Source organism: Epinephelus moara, chromosome 4, assembly GCF_006386435.1.
Source record: "Epinephelus moara isolate mb chromosome 4, YSFRI_EMoa_1.0, whole genome shotgun sequence".
Lineage (NCBI taxonomy): Eukaryota > Metazoa > Chordata > Actinopteri > Perciformes > Serranidae > Epinephelus > Epinephelus moara.
In genome coordinates, this window is record NC_065509.1 from 12,829,043 (window position 1) to 12,851,862 (window position 22,820).

General features: G+C 39.8%; 1 protein-coding gene across 1 annotated transcript; it reads left to right on the forward strand.

Moving 5' to 3' along the window:
• The first annotated feature begins 9,771 nt into the window (after positions 1-9,771).
• Positions 9,772-22,536, forward strand: zgc:92242 (uncharacterized protein LOC436899 homolog). Its single transcript, XM_050043010.1, has 6 exons — positions 9,772-9,964; positions 12,395-12,852; positions 17,125-17,242; positions 19,236-19,347; positions 19,445-19,670; positions 21,672-22,536. Exons 2-6 carry the CDS (start codon positions 12,672-12,674, stop codon positions 21,836-21,838), a joined length of 804 nt encoding a protein of 267 aa, XP_049898967.1. The 5' UTR covers positions 9,772-9,964; positions 12,395-12,671; the 3' UTR covers positions 21,839-22,536.
• The last annotated feature ends 284 nt before the right edge of the window (positions 22,537-22,820 follow it).

Consider the following 22,820-nt stretch of genomic DNA (forward strand, 5'->3'; position numbering starts at 1 on the left):
AATTAATAAGCTAAAAACGTATCAAATAAATTACATGATACAATGTGATCATCACAGAAACATTTATTTATCATGTGGATATAAATCTACACCTCCGTCAAGATGCCGAACAGGCTAACAATTCATGGGACAAATGTGCTACAAGAACATATTTAACAACAATTTTAAAGGCTCAAGTTACAGCAAAAAGGATGGCCTCTCAAAAAACTGATGAGAAAAATTAGAAATTTGACAAATAATATTGTGGTGATAAATACATTCAAAATAATAAAAGTTACAATACAGCCTCCCACCACTTGGTGGCGGTAATGCGTCAACAACTGACTGACGCATTACCGCCACCAAGTGGTGGGAGGCTGTATTGTAACTGAGTGTGTCAAAATAACAGTATGTGGCCCTTGCGGCCCACAGGTGCAAAACTGAATTTGTTTCACGGCCCTCTAGGTGGTGCTCGCGGCCCAAGTGTGGGCCCATGGTTAAGAATCCCTGATATAAACAATGTTCGATTATTTTCCTTTTCAGCAGTAGAAATTCATAATTAGGCTATACGATATAATCGATAGAGGAAGATGCAGTAATGCTCAAACTTATACGGGACGCATTTGCCCCCATATCTACCGTTTTAGCTCGTTTCACGGCCGCCGGCTGCATCTGCCTCCCTCAATACTGAACCAATTTTAAAGCGAGTTGTACCTATGAATCATACGCACACATACATATGGGGAAATAGGGCCCAGGTTGAAAAATACCTAACTTATCCTTTAAATACAGAGCTGGAGCCAAGCGGTGGTTAGCTCGGCCTAGCATAAACAATTAGCATGTGGGCTCTGTCCAAAATTCAAAACATGGTGTAACTATTTCTTGAGCCAAACTCTTTATCTATCTGCTCAGCCATTGCTTCTCAGAAAAAAAGTCACACAATGTAACTTAACAAAATATTTACTGAGCTTTAAAGGTGATAGTAGGCGTATTTTTGAGAGAGCTAAGCTAGCTGTTACCCTTTGCTTTGAGTTTTTATGCTAGGCTAAGCTAAGCTAAGCTAATCACTTTTTGGCTCTAGCTCAGTGCTTTACACTCAGACATGACATTTTCTCAAACTCCCAGAGGGAAAGGGCAAAAACTAAATGTCAAACTATGTCTTTAATGCTAACACTAGATGGTTGTCACATTATTAAATGCATTCATATGGATGTTGGTAGTGCCTTCAAAAAATGAGCTATTTTAGGTAGATAACTGTTGCTACCATTAAAAAAACAAGATGTGTATCCTGTTCATTTATTAGCCTACATAGGGAAAGCAGACATTTTTAGCACCAGGGCAGGAGGGCCTTGTTACACAACATTTATCTTTCTCTGGTCTCACCTGAATCTTTGGGAGACTGAACAGATTCAGTGAAAAATCCCAACCATTCCTATCGCCAGCGTGGACATCATTATTTAGCTACTCGGCTGTGTGATGGACTCCAGTGATTCCCTTGACTACCTCATCAGCATTCATTACCACCGACGAGGAGGAGGACAAAGCATGTCAGCAGTTGTGTGTGTGTGTGTGTGTGTGTGTGTGTGCGTGCGTGCGTGTGTGCGAAAACGTGTCAGTATGTGTGTGTGGCTCTCATCTGGGTCATTATATCCACAGGCATGAAAAAGCGGGTTACAATGACACACATCCCTCCACGTGACAGAGGCAAATAGAGAGGGGGGAGGGAGGGACTTCATTTGAGCATCAGTCACTTCCACCTGTGACCACTCATCCTCAACACTGAGCTGGAATACAAAGGTAATATAAAGGGTATCTATCTATCTATCTATCTATCTATCTATCTATCTATCTATCTATCTATCTATCTACCTATCTATCTATCTATCTATCTATCTTTCTTATTTGCTCTGGATGAAATGAAGGTGTGGAGGAAAAATTGATTGCAACCAAATTTCCCCAGAGAGAAGAGAAAGAAAAATGTACAGACACAAACACACAAGAGATACATGTTCATTTATGGAGAAACACCTTCCCTGTTTATTTGTGCTCACGTGTGTGTGTGTGTGTGTGTGTGTGTGTGTGTGTGGGAGAGAGAGTGTGTGAGGGAGGAAAGACAGCCAGACAGAAAAACAAGGAAAACACCGGCGACCTTGCCAACATGGTGACAGAATGTGCCATGTGTGTTAGAAACTGTGTGTGTGTGTGTATGTGTGTGTGCCAACTATAAGTCTGCTGGGCAGCCGGGTCAACAGACAGACCAGTCACCATAGCAACAGTGCAACTCTCTGCACCTCTCCGCCAAGTTGTAAATATGGACGTCGTATAAAAATATGGACATCTGAGTGTTGAAAAGTTTGCTGCAGCATGTTGAGACACAGCGGGAGACGTGTTCCCTAGGTGGTCCATCGGACTGTTTCCCTCTGATGAGCTAACATATGCCATTTAAAGGATGTTATCACAGTGTGTTAACCACCTCGTAGCAGACTGAGAGCAAACCCTTAGTCCCGGCGGTGCAACATCACACTGGACTAAATAAGTATACCTGCATATCTGGTAGACAAGAAATGTAAGGCATGGAATACCTATGCAAACTCACCTAGGTGGTTTTCCAAGAAAAAAATACATTATACAAGTTGTCTTTCTCTCACTCACTCAAATGCACTTCAATTGTGTGTTCTCTCTCTGGTACATGAACCTTTGTCTGGCCCCAGGGTGCTCACTAGTCTTACTGGTGTCAGTGGAAATGACGCTCAAAAAACAAGTCTATCAAATAATGAAACATAAGCAGCTTCAGTATACACGGTAGTGTGTGTTGTGTGTATGTAAGTGTCAAAATGAAATTCACTGGTGTTTTCCCTTCACTTCACATCTCAGAAAGATGGTCTCAGCTGCTTTTGAAATGTGACAGTTTCTACAGCGTTGTCTGCATTCCTCTTTGAGCCTCGTGGGCACTGCTCCCAGCTAACAAGCTAGCTTTAGGCTAGTTTTGCATACTGGCTGCAAATAATAATGTTTCTACTGATAGTAATGGCACTTCCAATTTATATCAATGCTTTGCTTGACATTATAGCTAATGTATCAGGAATGCTTACCACAAACCAAACCAAATTAAAGCTGCACTAATCAAAGGAAACCACAGAGAATAATCCAACTATGCAGTTCCTCTCAACTCTATAAACGTTTTTGGTTTCTCTCAGCTCTTTGTTTTGGTTTTACAGCCCACAAGTTTCCTTGTTCAGTTCACTCAGTTCTCATGACACTCATTTTCAGCTTCAGCAGGCAGCTGTTTTTAGCTAAGAAATCTCTAAAAACCAACTGTAGGCTATCTTTCCAGCACCAAACAACAGTCAGACAAAGTTAGCAACCAGCTGGTAAATGTAGTGGAGCATTTAGCAGCTAAAGAGGCAGACATTTTCCTCTGTTGGAGACCAAAACAGAGCTAAAATAGAGTGAATAACTGGAGTTTCATTCACCAGGAGGCCAGACACAAAACTCTCTAGCTAAGTAAATAAGTGTTTGTTTTCTAAGGGCCCTGACACTGACACACCAAGCCAACGGTCGGCCATTGGTCAATGATAGGGCATCGGTGAGCATCTGTCGCCTTAGTTTTTGCAATGTGTCCGGTACTGTCTGCACTAGTCCGCCCTTGACTGTCTCTGGGCTTTGTTTTTTTGGCCGATTCAGCATATCGAAACAAATGGCTAAAGTCAAGATGGTGTTAGGTCAAAACAAACTTGTTACAGTAGGTAAGTATTTTTTTTTTAGCCACTGAGCTCTTTCGCAAAAACGGTTCGTAATTTTTGTGTTACTGTTCCCTAGTGCACTATGCTAACTAGCATCTTGGATCCGTCCTGTCAGTCTTCCAGTTTTCCTTTTTGAATGCCGAATGCAGACCACCAACACCTGCTGCGACAACTTTTCTGACAAAGGCGACTTGAGGCAACGCAGCAGTCTGCCTTTGTCACCACTAGTTCTTTAATGTTGGGTTGGTATGTCTTGGCCTTAATTCATTAGCTTAATTCAACTTAAAGTTAATAATATGTCAAGTTTGTGAGGAAAAAATAGGTAGTGCTGCACTGACTTAAGGCACTACGTACTTAATTGTAAAAAGTCAGATGCTCTTCAAGGATAGGGCAAATTGTCACAGAAAGATAAAAACAACGACTGGCCAGCTGACTCAGTGTGAAAGTCCATGGTACAGGCAGGCAGTCCAAAGATGCAGCCGAGGTGCATCTTTGGAGTGCTGGTGTCACCTGGGACATACTGTAATTATAATCTTTGTATTTAGATACACAGCAAATTAAAAACATATGGAGACACTGATAGACACACACTATAGATTATGCAGATTTAGTCTTAGCAGAGAACAGACTTATTGGATGCCTCTGCTTGATGTCAGTCTTATGATCCATGTTCAATAGTAGAGGTCAAAGGTCATGGAAAATGTTGACCGGGTGCTTTTTGTGATCATGGTCTGAACAACAGGGCTGGATTGATCTGTTAGGGGCTCAAAAGTTAACATGAACAAAAGTAGCACAACGAGGAAGCATTTAAAGGTACAGTCCACCCCAAAATGAAAAACTCAACTTTAATGGCAGCTGCCACCTGTTTTGGTCTTGCCCCAAGCTGAATAAGTTCTGGTCAGACATTTTTAAGTGCTTTTCAGAAGTGTACAACTGTGATATTACATCAGACCCACCCACTGCCATCTTAGGTGGAACCCGACATCTATCAGCTCCATCTCACTTGCAGCAAAAGGCAATACAATATGGCATGGTGGTGGCAAAAAGTCACATCTTGACCCTTTGGAAAATTGAGGATGTGCCTTCTTTTATGACCTGGTTGGCAGAAATCAGCAACTTGTTGCACATGGAGAGAGTAAGATACAGTGTTTCTCTCAGCTCTGTACTCTTTGACAAAACATGGCAACCATTCATGTCCTATTAATCAAGAATCACCTAAAATGTTTGCATGTATGTCCAGATACTTGTTCATAACAGCTTGGACAAATTACATTTGTGTACTTGTACTATATGCATATGTACAGACATCCATTTCATAGCTGGTGCTGAACTTCTTGCTGGTCATACTACCTATAAGAGCTTTTTTTTCTCTTCTCCTCTTCTGACTTCTTTTGTTTTTGTACTGTTAACTTCCATGGGTGGCTGTTTTTTTGTGTTCTTTGTGTCAAAATCTGAAAATCTACAAATACAATATTTAAAAAAAAACCAAGCACACAGTTTCATTTAAACCATCTTAAAAACTCAACATGTTTACTACTCTTAACAACATTAAATATCATCATTTGTCATGCAGCAGAATGTAAATAACCATCAAATGTAAGAATGAAGGTGAATACTACAGTTTTGGACTTACACAGCACTAACTGTGCTTTAATAAATGTAATTTTTTTTTCTTATTTAGATTAAAATATTCTTACATTCATTCACAATATATGAGCTACCTTACCTTTGAAAGATTGTCTGTCCTGATTTCTGACTGTTTAAAAATTGCTCAGAACTGTTTACATACTGAGAAGCAAAAAAAAGCCCCCCAAAAAAAACAGGAAAAAAAGCTGATTTAAATTTTTAATTTGACAAACATCTTTCTTATGAGCGTAGTCAGGTTTTTATTCATTGCTCCCCTGCCATACAACACTGAGATCTTATTGTCTTACTGTCTTCCCTTCCTCCAGCAGAGGGCGCTGTGCATGCATAATTACCCTTTGAATGTGACCACACTGTAATCTCCTCCACGTGGACTCACACACAGTGACAATGCCTTACCCTTACACTGCCGGGATTTTCCCAAGGTGTGCCGCACCAAGGAAACATAAAGGTAAGGCTGAGACAGACCGACAGACGTAGATCACTCCTAACTGTGAAAAAACATTTCCTGGTACTTAATTATTCCTGTTAATATCACCAGGGGAATTTACCGTAAAAGGTGCGGCCTACAGTCTGATTAAAACTAACCATTGTGGACACACACATACCACCACATTGACCACATACACAATTAGGTCATGACATGCACCAACATACAGATAGCTCACCAGTCTTGAGCTTACACTGACCAACACAGTCTCATACTGGTAGATGATTAAGGTGTTTGTGTTTCACCCGTATGGAGATCACTGTTTTGTTTTCCCCTGGCACACCTGACCTGATCTTGACCTCAGAGAGAAAGAGATTGTGTGTTTGTTTATGTATGCATGCTTACCTCTTTCTGAGAACACACATATCTTAAGACTAACATTTAGATAAGTAAAAGTAAAAGCCAGAGTTAGGACTGTGTTTACACCTGGGGTTATGGCTGAAGTAGACAGAGGTGGAGGAAGTATTCAGATTTTGTACTTCAGTAAATGTAGAATATTTCCTTACAAGTAAAAGTCCTGCAGTCAAAATTTAACCTTAGTAAAAACACGGAAGGATTAGCACCCAAATATATAAATAGTTCACAAAGTAAAAATTAGTCATTATGCACAATGGTCCATTCCAGAATAATATTTATTATAATATTGAATAAAAATGACTGATCCACTTATATATAGATCACCTCAATGTCCCCTTTAATAAAGACGGAGCTAATTATAATTACTTAATATACTTCTGTGTAGCAGGGGATCAGTAAAGTCATATCTTTATATATATCAATACAGCATTATTTAATTTATTGATAACATTTTCTGTTATTAATCTGAAATCTTAATCTGTAAAGTAACATGTAACTAAAGTTGTTATAACCTGTAACTAAATAAATGTACTAAAGTAAGAAAGTAAAATATTTCCCCCTGAATTGTAGCGCAGTATCAAGTACAAGTAGGCTACCTCAAATGTGTACTAAGGTGCAGTACTTGAGTAAATGTACTTAGTTACATTCCACCACTGGAATTAGGCCTAGAGAGGTTGACATTAAATTTAGGTTCAGATTTGCAGTTAGAAGTTAACTTGAAGGGTGTCAGACATTGTCATTGAGGAAATATTGATCCTTACAAAAATAGCAGATCAAAGCTGCATGTATTCGTGTGTTTGTTTGTGTGTGTGTGTGTAGACCTTGAGCTTTCTGCCCTGATACCAGTGACAAACTGAGAGAAAAACAGATGGTGTCTGGTATCACTGAAACACAGGTTTTGGTGGAAACCCAACTGTATTGACTGATGACGGCTGTGGTTTCATTTTGCGTAATGTCCAGTGTCCTGGAAGTTTGGGGTAAATCTCACTGAACTGGTGACATCTTGTTTTCACTCCAACTGAAAGTTTTGATAATGTTTTTCATGACCTTCTCTTATTCAGCATTTGTTAGTTATGATATACATAGTCAGCGCAGAAGTTATGTTTTAAAGACAATGTATTGGATTCTACAGCTAATATATGATATAAACTTCATCTGATGCTCACAGACGATCATGTCTACAATTTAACACAGGGATAAAGTCGCAACATTTTACATGATCATTTTACCCATTCTACAGTGGAGATCAGATCTGGATCATAAAGGTTTACAAAAAACCTGATGCTTAAAAAAGAACTTTCACATTTTTACTCCTACAAATGAAAAGTCAGATTCATGACTGTAAATTTTAAACTTGCTCAACTGCTCTCAGGGGTTTTTCCTGTAGAGCCTTACCTGACTAGTTGTCTAGTCTGACTCACCAGATGGAGACTGTGGCTATAAGCCTGTCAGCATTCTCCCTTCCCTCTGCTATCTGCATGTGATCGTTTTCGAGATCCCCTTGGCTACAGAAAACAACAACAACCTCCGAGCTAACAACTAACATACTGAGAATGGCAAGTTTCGACAAAGATTTGGATCATGCAATAAGGCATGTCCACTTTGTTCTCTCCCTAAATTTCTGTTAAAATCTATAACAAATAAAACAACTTGTGGACGTACCTCGGAAAAGCCCAGAACTCTGCTGCCATTAATGTTGATATGTTTTCTGATAGTCAGTTGGAGTTGATCTTCTACCTCTTGCAGCGGCCTGCACCACATACGGTGACTGTCACACAAGCTCTTTTGATATCATCATAATAATGTTTTGCAAGAGCCGCATACAATCTGGGGTTTTAAAGAGTCTAGTGTGTTCCTCCAAAGCTAAGGTATAGTCAAGCTTCTCCTCTAAGGCACTAATTATCAAATCATGTTTGTCTTTTTCACCACAAAAAGTGAAATCACACAGTGACATACAACTGTTCATATTTTTGTGGCGTTTTCTTTTGCAGGGCCATAGTAATGACAGCACTTGCCTTCCCTGCGTGCAAATGTTCCACCAAACGGTCATCCTCAACATTAGTTTGCTAGAGAAACATCGCTGCATCCTGGGTTTAGTGTCGCCCCAGACGACTGTGATTGATTTAAAGAAACAAAAATAATCCAGAGTGTTTATGTCCCCCGTAAATTAAAGATAATAGGTGCTTTCAGACGTTTCTCTAGCACTGACACAGCACTGTGGAAGTAGGTCTGGCTAAGCTAACCCTAGCTTATGTTAGCTCATGTTAGCTAAATTAACTGCTAACTGACGTTACTGACTCAGTAGTATCAGTTTGCTGACTTCATAGCTTGGTAATGCTCTATTTTACTGGTCCATAATTTGCAAATAATTTACTAGGAATGTTCCTAAAAAGACAAAAAACAAAATTGTACCTTATTACATTATCATAAAGGGGGGAAAAAGGCAAAATAGTGTAACCGAGGGTCTTTTTGTCAGAGCACAAAATGTTGGCTGAACATGAAAAAATGCAAAATTTGTCTAAAGACAAGTGTACAATTTAACAAATATGGAAAATAAAGTTCTGATTAATAATTTAGTGATCAAAACATATATTTGTTTATTTATACATACATTTTTTCTTTTGGGGAAAACCATTTTTCAGATCATTATAAAACTATTAATACATTTCAGAGCCGTAAAATGAAGCATTACCCTCTTGTGCTGCTCTTACGTTACCTTCTGTCATTTACCATAATCCTGTTATGTAACTGTCTTTTGTTAGCCCCAGCAAACCAACAGAAAACACAATTAGTGAAAAAGGAGCAGCTAATATTTACAAAAATACTTTATTTACTGTAAACCCTCCCAGTAGGTCGCACCCACACTGCCAGACAGGTCAGTAACAGTCAGCAGAGAGGTTAGTCATCTACATTATGAACTGAATACACCTGTATGTTATTCTCTGTAATTACTCAGAGCCATGTGACCAGCATTCACACCACCGGACTTATCTTAATTAGCACAGCGAGGCAGAGTGACCACAAAACAATGACTTGCTGGCATGATAACTGTGTCAACAACCTGTTGACGGAAAAATTCCGAGGAATAAATATCCAGGGCCCTTCCTGCACATGTGTTGTTGTGATTAATGGTTTCAAACAAAGCCGGCAGGACTTCCTGGAGGAAGAAAAAGGAGTGGGGTGAACACAGCTATGCAGAGACTGTCAGTTAGATTAAGTTAAAACAGAAAAAGACTGAGAATTACCCCCATTTCCTTTGCTGCTGCTGCATAAGATTACACAGACTATCAGGGGAAATTAAATTCCTTGCGTCCTTGAACGTGGCTAAATGTCACAAGGGAGCAGATTAGAAACATGAAGCTGGAGTTATTTATAGCATTGGATACACAGTATATAGATGGGGGAACATTTTCCTTGATAATGTTTAACCTGCTGTTATTATATTTCTCTGTAAGTGTTGTAGGAATTCTGTAAGTGAGATAAGAGTGAAGGAAAGAGGAGGAAGGAGGGAGGAGAGAGAAAGATGAATGCAGTGATGTCACTCCGTCCCACTCCTATTCAGTACAAATGCAGCAGAGCAGAGCTGAGCCTGCATACCACTGCTGCTGACGACTGCTCTGATCCCACACAAACACACACACACAAAGGCACACTTCACTCACTAACGTCACACACACTCATCATACCAGACTCACAGAGGCGCTGAAACTCAGAGCAGTACTGGGAGATGCAACCGGCTGGCAGCCACTGAGTAAGTCCACTCTCCCTCCTCTGTCCTTTCTCTCTCTCTGTCTGTCTTTGTTGTGATTGCCATTCTACAGCCTGTCTGAGTTCATTTATCTCTCACACTCTCCTCTGTCGCCGTGAAATGGCCAGTGTTTTCTCAAGACTGAGAGACTTTTCAAACTTTTCTCTCAGTATGCCGTGCACATACCTTTCTCTCCTCTCTCTCCCTGCCTTTCTTTCTTTTCTCTGCATGTGAGCGGAGGCAGAAGCAAATCCCGGACCTATTTGCACGTTGGCGCAGAGCCAGGCGTGGATGCCTTTATATTTGAATAACAGAGCCGAGCGTGTGGATGCTGATCCTCATTTACTCCCGGTGTGATTTCTGTTCTCTGAAGTGTCTATGTGGGTTGTTATTGTCTGCGAAAAAGTTTGGCATGTTTGTATCTAGAATTTAATATTCCTCTTGTGCTGCCATGCCCTTGTTCAAATGCATACAGTTAATTATAGGAGCTGTTATGCAGGTACAAGCCTGCTGCTCAGAAGTGTGATTCTTTTACTGAAAAATTGAGTAATTTGCCTCTGAGTGGGCTGTTTGGTAGTAAATCTTCAAGTCAGGTCCAGTTTATTTGTACTGCTCTTAATCACAGAGTCTTAAAGGGTGTCACTACTCCCACATTGTGAAAGAATGAATGAAAACACCCTTAGACAATGAACAAGAACATGGATCACCCAAACCTTACTTGGAAAACAATTGAAAGAGTCTTGAGTAGTGCTGTACAGAGCTGGTGAATGAATGGATGCTGGTCCTGAGACTTAGAAGGCAATGAGACTGTGTATATTTAAATTAAATGAATTGAAATTACAGCAAGCTTCAAGTCAAGCTAAGATGTTTCTACTTAAAGGGGAACTATGCCAATTTTCAAAATGTATGTTATTCCTATGGCGTAAGACAATCGAAAAATATCAGCAAACATGAACAAATACTAAAAGCTAGAGTGCTTAAACTGACTTGTGTATCATAGGGTATAAAGTGGAGCTGCTCCATAGACGATGAATGGTGAAAGGTATTATAGATGATACTGAGAGCAGCAAGGGCAATGTTCTGAGTATATGGGTACATTTTCTGTTTCAGAACTGACAACACTACAATAGAATAAAGCTAATTTTGCTATTAAAAAGGAAACAAACATCCTGTGGGGCCACATAATCAGTCTCCCATCCATTGTCTATGGAGCAGCTCTGGACTTTATACTTGATTACATCACAAGTTTGAGACTAACTTCTCTGGTTTCTTGCTTTGAGAGAGCGTAGTAGGAGTAGGCCATAGATATAACATATTGGAATTCTTAATTTAGGTGGTTCTCCTCTTTTAACAAGGTACAGAGATTTATGAGCTGCTGTGTTATTAATAACCACAACATAATTCATTGAAAGCATGCTTATAATGAATGAAGAAAGATGATCCTTCCATGTTATTAACCTCCTCTATAGTTTATAGTTAGTATTAGTCTTTTTAGAATTTTCTTAGCTTTGTATATTGGATGTTGTTTTAAAAATTTTCACAATTTTGCATTCACCCCTTCATCACTTGTTAGCGGCAGATTATAATTGTTTTACTGCTCAGTTTCAACAATAGACCTATTCAAGTCTAGTGAAAGGTTAAGTTTAATGCTAAGGTTCAACATCTGCCACACCTGAAACTCTAACCGAAAGCGTGATATTTCCCTTTTGTCAGCGTCCACTGATTTACCGTAATATTAGACCGCCCTCAAGTGCAGATTGGCCAACTGTTATCACAGACACGAATCTTATTGGCTCTCGCTCAGCAACTCACTCTTCCACATCTTTCAAAAGTGTGTACAGGGCGGGGACTGCTTTTAAACTGTGTGTTGACAAGCACGTTAAGGTGGAGGTTGACCTCTGGGATTTTGCTCTTGGGGACTTCCTCACTGAGTTATAACTAAATGACAGGCCATTGATGTCTATCTGTGTCACGTGGGCTGATAAGGTGAAAACAGTCACAGAGGTGTGTGTATGCAGGAGTGTGTGTGAGGGAGAGCGACTGTTAATGCAAAAATTCAAGTGAACTGTAGCTGTCTCCTACTCTCTATCTGTGTCTGTTCGCCCTAGATAGCACACAGTCATTAACGCCCTTTGTGTGTGTGTGTGTGTGTGTGTGTGTGTGTGTGTGTGTGTGTGTGTGTGTGTGTTGACATTACTGAACCTGCCCCTGTTTACCTTTCAGTGTTTGAAAGCACAGCGCCATTCTCTTGCCTACTGTATGCAGAGTAAACACTGCATGCACACGCACACACACACTACATTTGGCATTGTGGCTTATTTGCCTCGGGACTATTGTGTTGTGCCAGCCAGAACAGGATTGAATGGAGGGGAACTAAACAATACAGTAGATATAATCTCTCCCTCTCTCTCTCCTGTGTAAAAACCACTGCAGCACCTTTCAGAGCTCAGTCGATCTGGACACACCGTGCCTTCACCTACAGCGAGGCCCGACACACTCCTACAGCACAGAGGACGAACACTTGACAAGATACAATACAGTGACCTCCAGCAGTTAGACGGCACCTGATCCCACATCCTTCAAAGAAAAGGGAACCTGACTCTGGGACAGGAAAAAGGAGCGATCATACCCCACCGCTGAAACACGACCCACTGGACGGAGAGACAGAGGGGCTGACGGTCGTCTCTGACACCCGTGGACAAGAGGCAGGATGCTGGCCAAAATCCTTGAGGACATGTGGGTGGAACCCGAGGTGCTGGAGGCCCTCAGCGAGGAGCAGAAGAGGATCCTCTTCTTGAAAATGAGAGAGGAGCAGGTTCGCCGCTGGGCAGAGCGGGAGGAGAGGGAGGAGAGGGAAGGAAGAAACAATGAGAACACCAGGCCAAAGAAAGGTAGAGTCCAACACTGGCTTTATTGTACTGGTTACACTGATGGGAAGTAAATAGAGAACTCATGTGTCTCATTCCTTTACACCGCAGTATGAGTATGATTGGCAGTAAATCAAAAGAGGAAGACACTGACTAAAGTATCAACATAGTTTTGTACCAGGAAGGAACAAGGTTTCTGGGAAAAGTCACATTTGTTTTGACTGGCAACTGTAACTTAACAATGAAAGGAGGTCAAAGATGCAAGCGTCTCTAACATGGCCTTATTTCTTTACAGTAAAACAGCAGGGTGTCTCAACCAATGACAATTATGTACTGACTAAATAACAAACATTTTTAATTACCTGCAGCTTAATCGGACATTTCTAACATGCAAATATGGTTTCAGTTGTTGGAAAATATGCTTCTTTGCTTTCTTGCTGAGGTTAAAAGTACAAGATTAAAACCACTCTCATATCTGTCCGTTCAGTCAGTGTAAGGTCGCACCCTGCAGCGGGTTATCTTAGGTTTAGCATACACAGTAGACTGAGAACAGCTAGCTCCGTTTGAGAGAAACAAAACCTACCTGAACACCTTTAAAACTCAATAATCAAAGGAACTGAATGCAACATTCAGGGCAAACCTATGATTCAGAGTCCAGGTTGGGATTTTCTGCACTCTGCTCTCAACATGGAGCTGGCAGCTAGTCGCTAATGGTGCTAACTCAACAAACAGAGCTAACAATGGCAACAGTGCTGACAGAGATAATGTTAACTTAGGGGTAACTGGAGGTTGGGTGCTACACTTCTGCAACAACAGCGTGGGTCAGAACAGCGATATCAGCAATTAGCTTGCCAGTGGGATACACACACATTGACTCACATGCACTAACATGCACTAGTGGCCGGACCACAACAAAGAACAGAGAAGCTCACACAGAGAGATAGTGTAACTTAATTCTCTAGCAAATCATAGCAAATATTAGTTTTATGCTATATTAATACTCTAAATGTTGTATTCAGCTCCTTTTGCATGATTTATCTTGTTTATTTAATCCGTACAAAACTATAAAATTGATAAGTTAACCACTGATAAACTGAGATGGCCCGCTTTAAATTAAATCCCTGTATCCATGTCTCGTGCGTTTTGCCACTGCTCTGACTGCACATGTATACCATTTACCACCATTGGCGCAGCTTGTAGTGGGTTATCTTCTGTTTTAGAGTATATTTGAGTATTTAGCAGGCCTATTTCTTGGGTGGGCACAGTGACGTCCTGGAGCGTCTATGACGAAGCAAGGCTAGTTTCTCCCCTGTTTCCAGTCTTTCTGTAAAGCTAAGCTAACTAGCCAATGGACTGATTGAGTGATTAATAAAAGTGTAATTCCAAAAATGTTGAACTACAGCTTTAATCTTAGTTTGCCTTCTAAATATGCTTAGTCTCAGGGCTGTTGCTACCATTGATCCAGACATTTTTACATGAAAGATCTTTAAATTTGATCATTTCTTGACAACAAATGACTTTTTCTTCCTTGCAAGATTTACATCCTGGTCGTGTGGAGACTATGACACAGCATTAAGGGTGATCAGCTTTAATGGACACATAATTTAACAGTGGAAATAATTAAATAAAATTTAAATTCTTAAATTTTAAATCAGGAATTCACACAGATTTTGGTTGCTAGTCAAAAATTTCTTTGGATGCGTCTAGGGGGATGTGAATGTATGACCTCAGTATTTTTTTCCATGTATGCCTCATGCACATATCTCACACATTTTCTGAGAAATCTGCATGGAAATTAATTACTGTGTTTTATTCATTATTGTACATTATGGGCAGCATATATTTCAGATTTTATAAAAATGCACATTCAAGCCCTTTCACAACTAATTAATGACCAAAATCTCCTCAGCTCTGAGTGCACATGATACAAGCTGAGTAGTAACACCCTCTCATGTTACCAATCTGATTAATGTGTTGAAATGACACCCAAAGTAATATAGTCCACAGTCTTTTCATTGCTGTGTCAGTGTCCCTCTGCTCTACTTCTCTGTCTGACTCATTTCACCCACCCCTCCTCCATTTAAGGTGTTAGTCAGTCTCAGTGAGACCCGATCACATCCCCTGGTTCTGCTGCACAATGAGTGTGTGATAGACAGCCTCCATCAGCGCCGCTCGAATCGTTCTACAGGCTGAAAGCTGAATAAGATTGAGTAAGCCCTGTGGTTTGGGGCGTCGCCACACTTTAAATCGCATATTAAGTTACCGTCTTTGTTTACCCAATCTGTGCCATGTCACCTGAGAGTGTCCGAGTGTGTTATGTCTGTTTGAGTTACACAACGCACAATCCAGTTAGGGATCTCTCAGTCTTTGTTCGCTGTTTGCTGTTGTTGGGAAAGACTTCTGTGTACATACAGCCCTATAAATGTCACATAAAACACAATTAAACATTACATAAGTTTATGATGAGCTGCATCTCTGGTTAATTTGTAGGTGTGGTATTAATTAAAGCAGACATCCCAGTTCTTGTAAATGGCCTCTATGTCTCGTAATCAAAGTTACGTAACTCTTTATGTGAACATAAAGGTGTGTTGCACCCACAGACCATGATTTATGTCAGAGAGGGTCTTTGGTAAGGTGACATCAGGCTGAGACATTAGCACAATGTAGCCTTATGTGTTGGGTGACAGCACGCAAACACAAGTCATTCCCTAAAATATGGAGAGAAACAGAGCCGCCTTTGTTTGATTGTTTCAAAGAAAGAAATGTATAGTGGGTTCACTGTTAGGAGCTGATTGTCTCTATGGACTCCTACAGTATCTGTTCATTGAGCCTACTGCGACTTTTAAAGGACAAATCAGAGTCAGCTTTACAAAAGGAAAGAAATAGACAACTAAAAACAAGGACAACAAAGCTTAACAATGGTAAAAAAAAATATGTATAGATATAAAAATAAATCTACATTAAATCCCAATCTGCAGAAAGGTGTTGTTGTACAGCTCTTTAACAATTTGAAATTCCCAAGCCACACCCCAGTCAGTCATTGATGTCACAGCAGGTGTTTCACCTTGACGAGGTGTCATGGAAAACAACTGTTATCACACAATCTTGAGTAGGATTTATTTCTGCCTCCTGAGTCACGATTAGATAACAACTAAAAATACCCTGTTAATGTAATGGAATAAATGTTAGGGGATTTATTTCTCCATACTATGCACTGATGATTAACTAATAAAAGAAGATACAGCACGTACGTAATCACATAAGTTATTAATTTACAGTTCATAATATATATATATATATTATATTCATAATAAACAGTTCATACTACCTTTCTCCTCTGATAATTGATTGGTACGCACAGCAACTTTTCTGTCTCTGCAGTCTCTGAGTCAAAGAAAGACATAATGATTAAAGCTCCCTCTGAATGGAATAATCTACATGTTTAAAATATTTTTTTTCAAAAATGTCCTGTCTTGTTATTATAGGATCAGTTGTACATGTTCATAATCACACATCTATGATAATGCTTTGTAACTTCAATAGATGTTACAGACATCAATAGTTTTCTATAATCTATGAATGAACGATCTCCTGATTTATTTGTCTTATTTTAATATTAATTAATTGTTTTTTTCTTTGTTTATTTGTCTCATTTTAATTATCTTGATGTTATGTTTGTTGTTTTGGTAAATGTTTTGTCTAATTGAGCTTTCATCACAATATTGTCACAGAGGACGCCCATGAAAATTAGATGATAGAACATTTCCAACAGTAAATTATGAATATTTAAGGACTGTAAAAGAGTATTGCTCATCAGTTCTGTGAGTCAGCGTGAAACAAAGCTAAACAAGATGTTTCCAGTTTAAACTTTTGAGGGAGTTTCTGTTGAACCGCCTCAGGTCAGTTTCATGCTGCCTTGCTCACTGACAGAAATGAGGTCACCGCTACTACCTACTTTTCTTTCCTTTTGCAGTAACCCCACATTGTTTAAACAGTTTTCAGTATTCTGCCATTAATTGTGTTTTGCAATAAGAAACAAAAAATTTACTCTGATGGAAAGACAGAGAAAAAGAGAGAAAAAGAATAAAAGAGAGAGCTCAAATAGGGAATAGTTGAACAGTGAGAGACCGAAGTCCATTGTGTCAGCTATGAGGTTTCCTAAGCTCTATACTTATAGGACAGCACCACCTTCTGGATAAAAGCCAGAATAACAACCCATGAGACAAGTGCTTTTGACAGAATATTGTTGAGACAGAAAGCTTACCCATTTTGTTATTTATTTTCCTTTTCCTCCAGCTGACAACAAACATGTGAGATGGCTGCTTGGTCGGGACGGAGACGTGAGCGTCAGTGTGATCGGAGAGATGGATGAGTTCAGGTCCTCCAAACTCCTCCAGAGCCTCATGAACAACAGGTAACCACAAATAAACACAAAGAACTCCTTTAAAAACATAACACGGTATCAGTGATGATCAGTTCTTGGCATTTTGGTCATTCACCTAATTGTGATTATGAAATATAAAAGCAGACCACAGAACAGCAGCATCTGTGTGCTGGCTGAAGCAACTCAGAGCCTCTTTTAACAGCAGCAGGTTGAAGAGAACAAAGTGTAGTTGATTTTTAATTAAAGTGGAAATAGACACATTTTTTGCTTCATTTTATAAGTGTGAAATAAATATTGAGTGTCTAATGTAATGGCTATACAATAATGACATCATCAGTGTTTAGACTGGTTCCCTACAAGTCTCACTTCCACTATGCAATTCTTACTGCCACCGCATACGATCTCCCGGGAATATGAGAGCTCGATTTACGGCACAAAGGAAGTGCGTCAACCACTGCACAACTGAAACAGGAAGAGGATATCGCTTCTTTTGTCACGGTTGCAATCCATAGCTATCCCAAGTTATTGAGGAACATTACTGTAAGGTCTTTGCAGTTATTATCCCCAGTGGTGGAAATGATGGACGGTGGATCCATCGAAGTATCTGTGGAAACTGTGGTAGTTGCTAGGCTCTGAGGAAAACAGAGAGCAATCCAGTTGTTTTGACGACAGCGGCGTATGACTTGGATACGCCTGAGGGGAAAAAGTTGAGAAGTTATCTGTTTCTACTTTTATGTGAAAAAAAATGAGGAACTGCTACTTTCACAAAAGGCGTGGAATATTAGACTGTAAATTTGACTAATCACCTCCATGTCCACCCATCACATGCTGATAACATGCGTTGCAGAGAAAATCTAATTCATATGGTTTCATTTGTAAGATCAATTTTAAGGTCCAGTGTGTAGGATTTAGAGGCATCTATATATATATATATACAGTATATATATATATATTTAATTATGTTTTCATTAGTTCATAATGAACAAAAATAAGAATTGTTGTGTTTTCTTAACCTTACAATGAGCTGTCTATATCTGCATACAAAGCAAGCCGTCTCCATAGAGTGTATAGAATAATGGATATAGCAACCACGACGTCACCCACTCTGGACAAGAGGGTGGAGCTGAGAAGGAGTGAGGGGTTGCACTGACTTATAAACTGTAGTGATGCCTCGTGGACAGCCTGTCACTCAAGCAGCCATGCCCCTAAACATGCGCACCTTTGAGCCTTATTAAAATGTAAACTTATAGTTAGCTATATAAAAAGTCACCCCCGTACAGTTGTCATGAAGGAGGAAATTAGCTATAGAGACCAAACTATTTTTGCACTAGGCTGTGAACATGCTTATTTCTGCTGTAAAGTCTAATATTTTAACGTGGGGGTCTGTAGGGATTGACTGGCCTCTGGAGCCAGCCTCAAGTGGCCATTCAAAGAACTGCAGTTTGTGGCACTTACATGTTGGCTTAATTTTTCAGCTCCGAATGTTGCACCTTGGTCCTCTCTCTCGGAGTCCACTATGTTGTGCTACAGTAGTCCAGAATGGACAAATCAAACATTGGCTGTAGCGAGGGCCATTCGCGTTTTCGTGTTTTTGCATCCGCCGCCGTTATTCTCCTAGTTCTGCAGCCTCACCACTAGATGCCACTAAATCCTACACACTAGACTAGATCTTACATTTTGCATTTACAAAGGCCGAACTAAACTAATTCAAAGAATGATAAACATAAAAGTATTGTCCATAAGAGCATATTTTTTTCAATCATGGATATATAACTCATCCTCGTGTTTTTTAAACCAACACATAAGAACATCTACCTAAATAAAGTCTGCAGTCTCTTCAACAGATGACATAACTGTGATTGACTTGAGATAAGATCAACAGTGAACTAAAGACTTTTAGTCAGCTAGTCTCTGCATCCTAATTGGATTACAGAAGTTATTTGCCGTATGACTAACTGGAGGATTGATTCAAAGGCTAGGATGGCTGTCTCTGGGACTAAAAATGGACGTCTTTGTCTTCCAGAGTCCACAGTGATAATATGAATGGCATCCAGACGGTGGACTTGCGGCCAGGAAGAGAGGCCCAGCAGCTCGGCTTTAAAGAAGACGTCCAGCTGTCCCTCACAGATGTTAGCGTGAGTTCATGTGTTTGTATGTGGGTTTAAAGTTTGAACGGTGAGATGAACAGTGTAGCGGAGTCTTACCGTCAAATTGTGTCTCATCTAAATTCAGGATGACTCAGCTTCAGCACACGACCAGTGGTCTGAGGAGGACTCCTGCAGCACTGACGACGACCCCAAGGACCCTGCGGAGGACAGCGGCAGTGAATCAGGCGGCAGCTCGGACAACCTCAGCGACTGGACTCATCACTGCAGGCCCCATCTTAGTAGCCATGGCGACTGGCCGCTGCTCAAAGCCCAGCTGTCAGACGCAGAGAGGACCGACACACGGGACAGAGGTAACAAAACAAGAGAGGAGGGAGAGAGATGAACAGAAGCCTGATGAATGTGTTCTAAGAATATGATGAGTCATTTACATATTCTGATTAGATATATGTAAAGGTAAAAGTACCACCACATTATAAATATATGCTAGTACGTGTTAAAGTCCTGCATGAAGCCCCATTTTAACAGCAAAAGAAAATCGAAAGAAATCGTCAGGGTAAGATAAACTTTATGTAATGAAAAAATGAAATACAGGTAACAAATACTTTGTACACCTAAAAAAGTAAATGTTATCTTTATGCAGAATAGCCCCTTTCAAAGTGTTATAATATTGATTATTGGATTATTAATGCAAATGCAGCATGTTAACAGAATTAAATGTTGTTGCTGTAACTGTTTTATATAGTTTTTGGTAGTTAAATCTACAACATGGCATCATATTTGATAAACTGATCATATGTCCTGTCAAATAAATGTAGTTGAGTTCAATACTTCCCTCTGAATGTCGAGTTACATAAAGAAGCGGAAAAAAAATGTCTGTGCAGAAACACCTGTATTCACCTTCTGTCTGAGACACTCTGTTTTAGCGCCTGATTCTTTAATCCCCCTCCAGAATGTGCTCTGATTGGTCAGTGTTTCTGAGTCTTCTCTATCTGCACTCTTGGTGTCTCTGCACCGTCATTACGGTCAGAGAATGAGTGTAAAAGAGTATAGCTGCACTTTATACCATGAAAAGTCACTAATAAGATAATAACATGTTCCTGTAGGGATATGATCCCAGACTGGGGAGAAATCAACAAAATTGGCAGCGAACATTACATGTTTCCCTGACGTTAGCCTGTGGCTACATGTAGCTGTGTATGTAATGCAATCGCTTACAATAGCGTGCCTGGAGCAGATAACTACATAAAGAAATCTGTCACAGTCTGACGTCAGCTGGTCTCGAAAGTAGGAAAACAGTCAGAAACAGAGGATTCAGTACCATCTGACGCCTGAGGTTTTTGCTCACAGGGATTACATTAACATGCATTTACCTCATTATTTGAAACCTTAGCCACATTTAATACAAACATCCGACATTGAAACATTATATATAGATGACAGAAAATAAGAAAAAGCATAATAAGTGCCCTTTAGGAACCTCAGAATTGTACTGGTTTACTTTCGAACACTGCATCACAAGTTAGGTGTCAGAAACATCAGCTACCTGCTGACTGGTTATGGTCCAATAAAAGCATGTATCTCAATTTTCAGTTTATTTCACAGATAAAGATTACATTGTCTTAATTAGTTTAAGGTTTGTAAGATAAATAAACTGTTTGAAAACCCATCAGATTATTTGAAAATGTAATTTCACAAAGTTTAAAAAGGGTTGTTTTTATTTTTTGCTAGTGATAGCAAAGTTTTACAGAATAAAGATTATTTGTATTGGGAAACTAGAGCTGTTGACTAAAAGGACATCAGTACTGAATAGAGTAAATTATTAGACTTTCAGCTCGGAGGGAACTTTTTTTTTAACTCTTTCATGAAAGTTGTGACTAAACATTCAGCTGGTCGCGGATACATGGACAGTCTTGTGCACTAGTATGAAAATGTAGCTGTCAGTTAAATCAAAAATGAAAAAGTACATACTTAAACATATTTCAAAAAATGAAGTATCTAAACATAATAAATAAACAATGTCTATAAAGTCAATATAACTTAATCAGGAGCTACAGAAAATAATTATTTAATATATAACACCGTGCATTTGCTTTTTTATTTGTCATGAGAGGTATCTAAAATATTAAGATTTGGGAAAGACTTGCAAACACTGGGTTTGTTATGTAACCCAAAGGTTTATTATTACATTCAACTTTAGTGATGATGTCTGTTGGCATAATTGTTGATGCATTTAACATCTATGTCAGTAAATCTGGGGATTATTGTGTTAGCTCAGAGGAAACACTGATTTTAATATAACATGTCATACTCCAATTTTGCAAACTCACATTGCTGCTCTCTCCCTTTTTCAGAGATCGTGCGCTGTGAAGAGACAAAGTCAGACTATGGAAGCCGTGTGGCGCAGCTCAGGAAGGCGTTCGCAGATGATCCCCACAGCAAACCACCTGCCTACACTAAACCTCCTCTACCTGCCAAACCTGCTCACCTACAGATGAGAAGCACACCTTTGATCCAGTGAGACTGAAGGTGTGTCCAGCCTGTTACGAGACGACACTGTGACTCCACAGAGGCAGAGCCTACTGTACTGAGTGTGCCAAAAATAATGGCTCAGTTGGACACCGTTGATCCAGGCTGAGGCCACTTACACTGGCGGAGAAGGATCCTTACTTGAACCTGAGCGGTGAACTGAGATACACTTTTGTTAGGCCTCCATTCACGAGCCGACCTGCAGACAGAGAAACGTCTGCAGGGGTGGAGTGGGAGAAAGACTTGAAAGCTTTTCAACTGAAGTCAACCTGAATGATAAAATGAAGCAGCTTTGATGTTACTGAGTTCAAATACGCTCACATATTTTGTGTGATTGACAGGCAGACGCAGAGAGAGATGACCAGACTCACACAGACTATTGACTACAGGTGGAGAAACACTGTGGTTCATGTGTTAAATGAGTGTTAATGGTGTTTTAGTATTCAGAGGTCATAAGCAGAGGTTACTGGGAACTTAAACATGTATTCGCTTTTTAGGAAACTCATATCCAGGTCCGTTTGTGATGTTCAAAGTCTTTAAACTGTTTTAAATGTTGTCCATGTAACTTGTCATTGTACTGTTTTAACACCACTGACTTCATCCACTATAACAATCACAATGGTGCAGGGTTTGGGGATAAAATTAAAGGACTGAATTCATGGTCAACAATAAACAGACTGTAACTATCTAGTGCCTTTGTCTTGAGGGTGTTTTTGGAGCACTTTACAGTTCCTTTTGTCCACGTATGAACACACACACACACACACACACACACACACACACACACACACACTCACTGATGAGCATTTATCAGTAGCAGTTTAAGGTTTCGGTGTCTTGCTTAAGGACATTTTGAGAAACCAGGAAATCAAACCACCAACTTTAAAGTTATTTTTATGTGAATGAGTAACCAGGGTATAATGGCATCACAACTGTGATCTAAAAAGATTATGGGAATCAGTGTAGTATTTGGA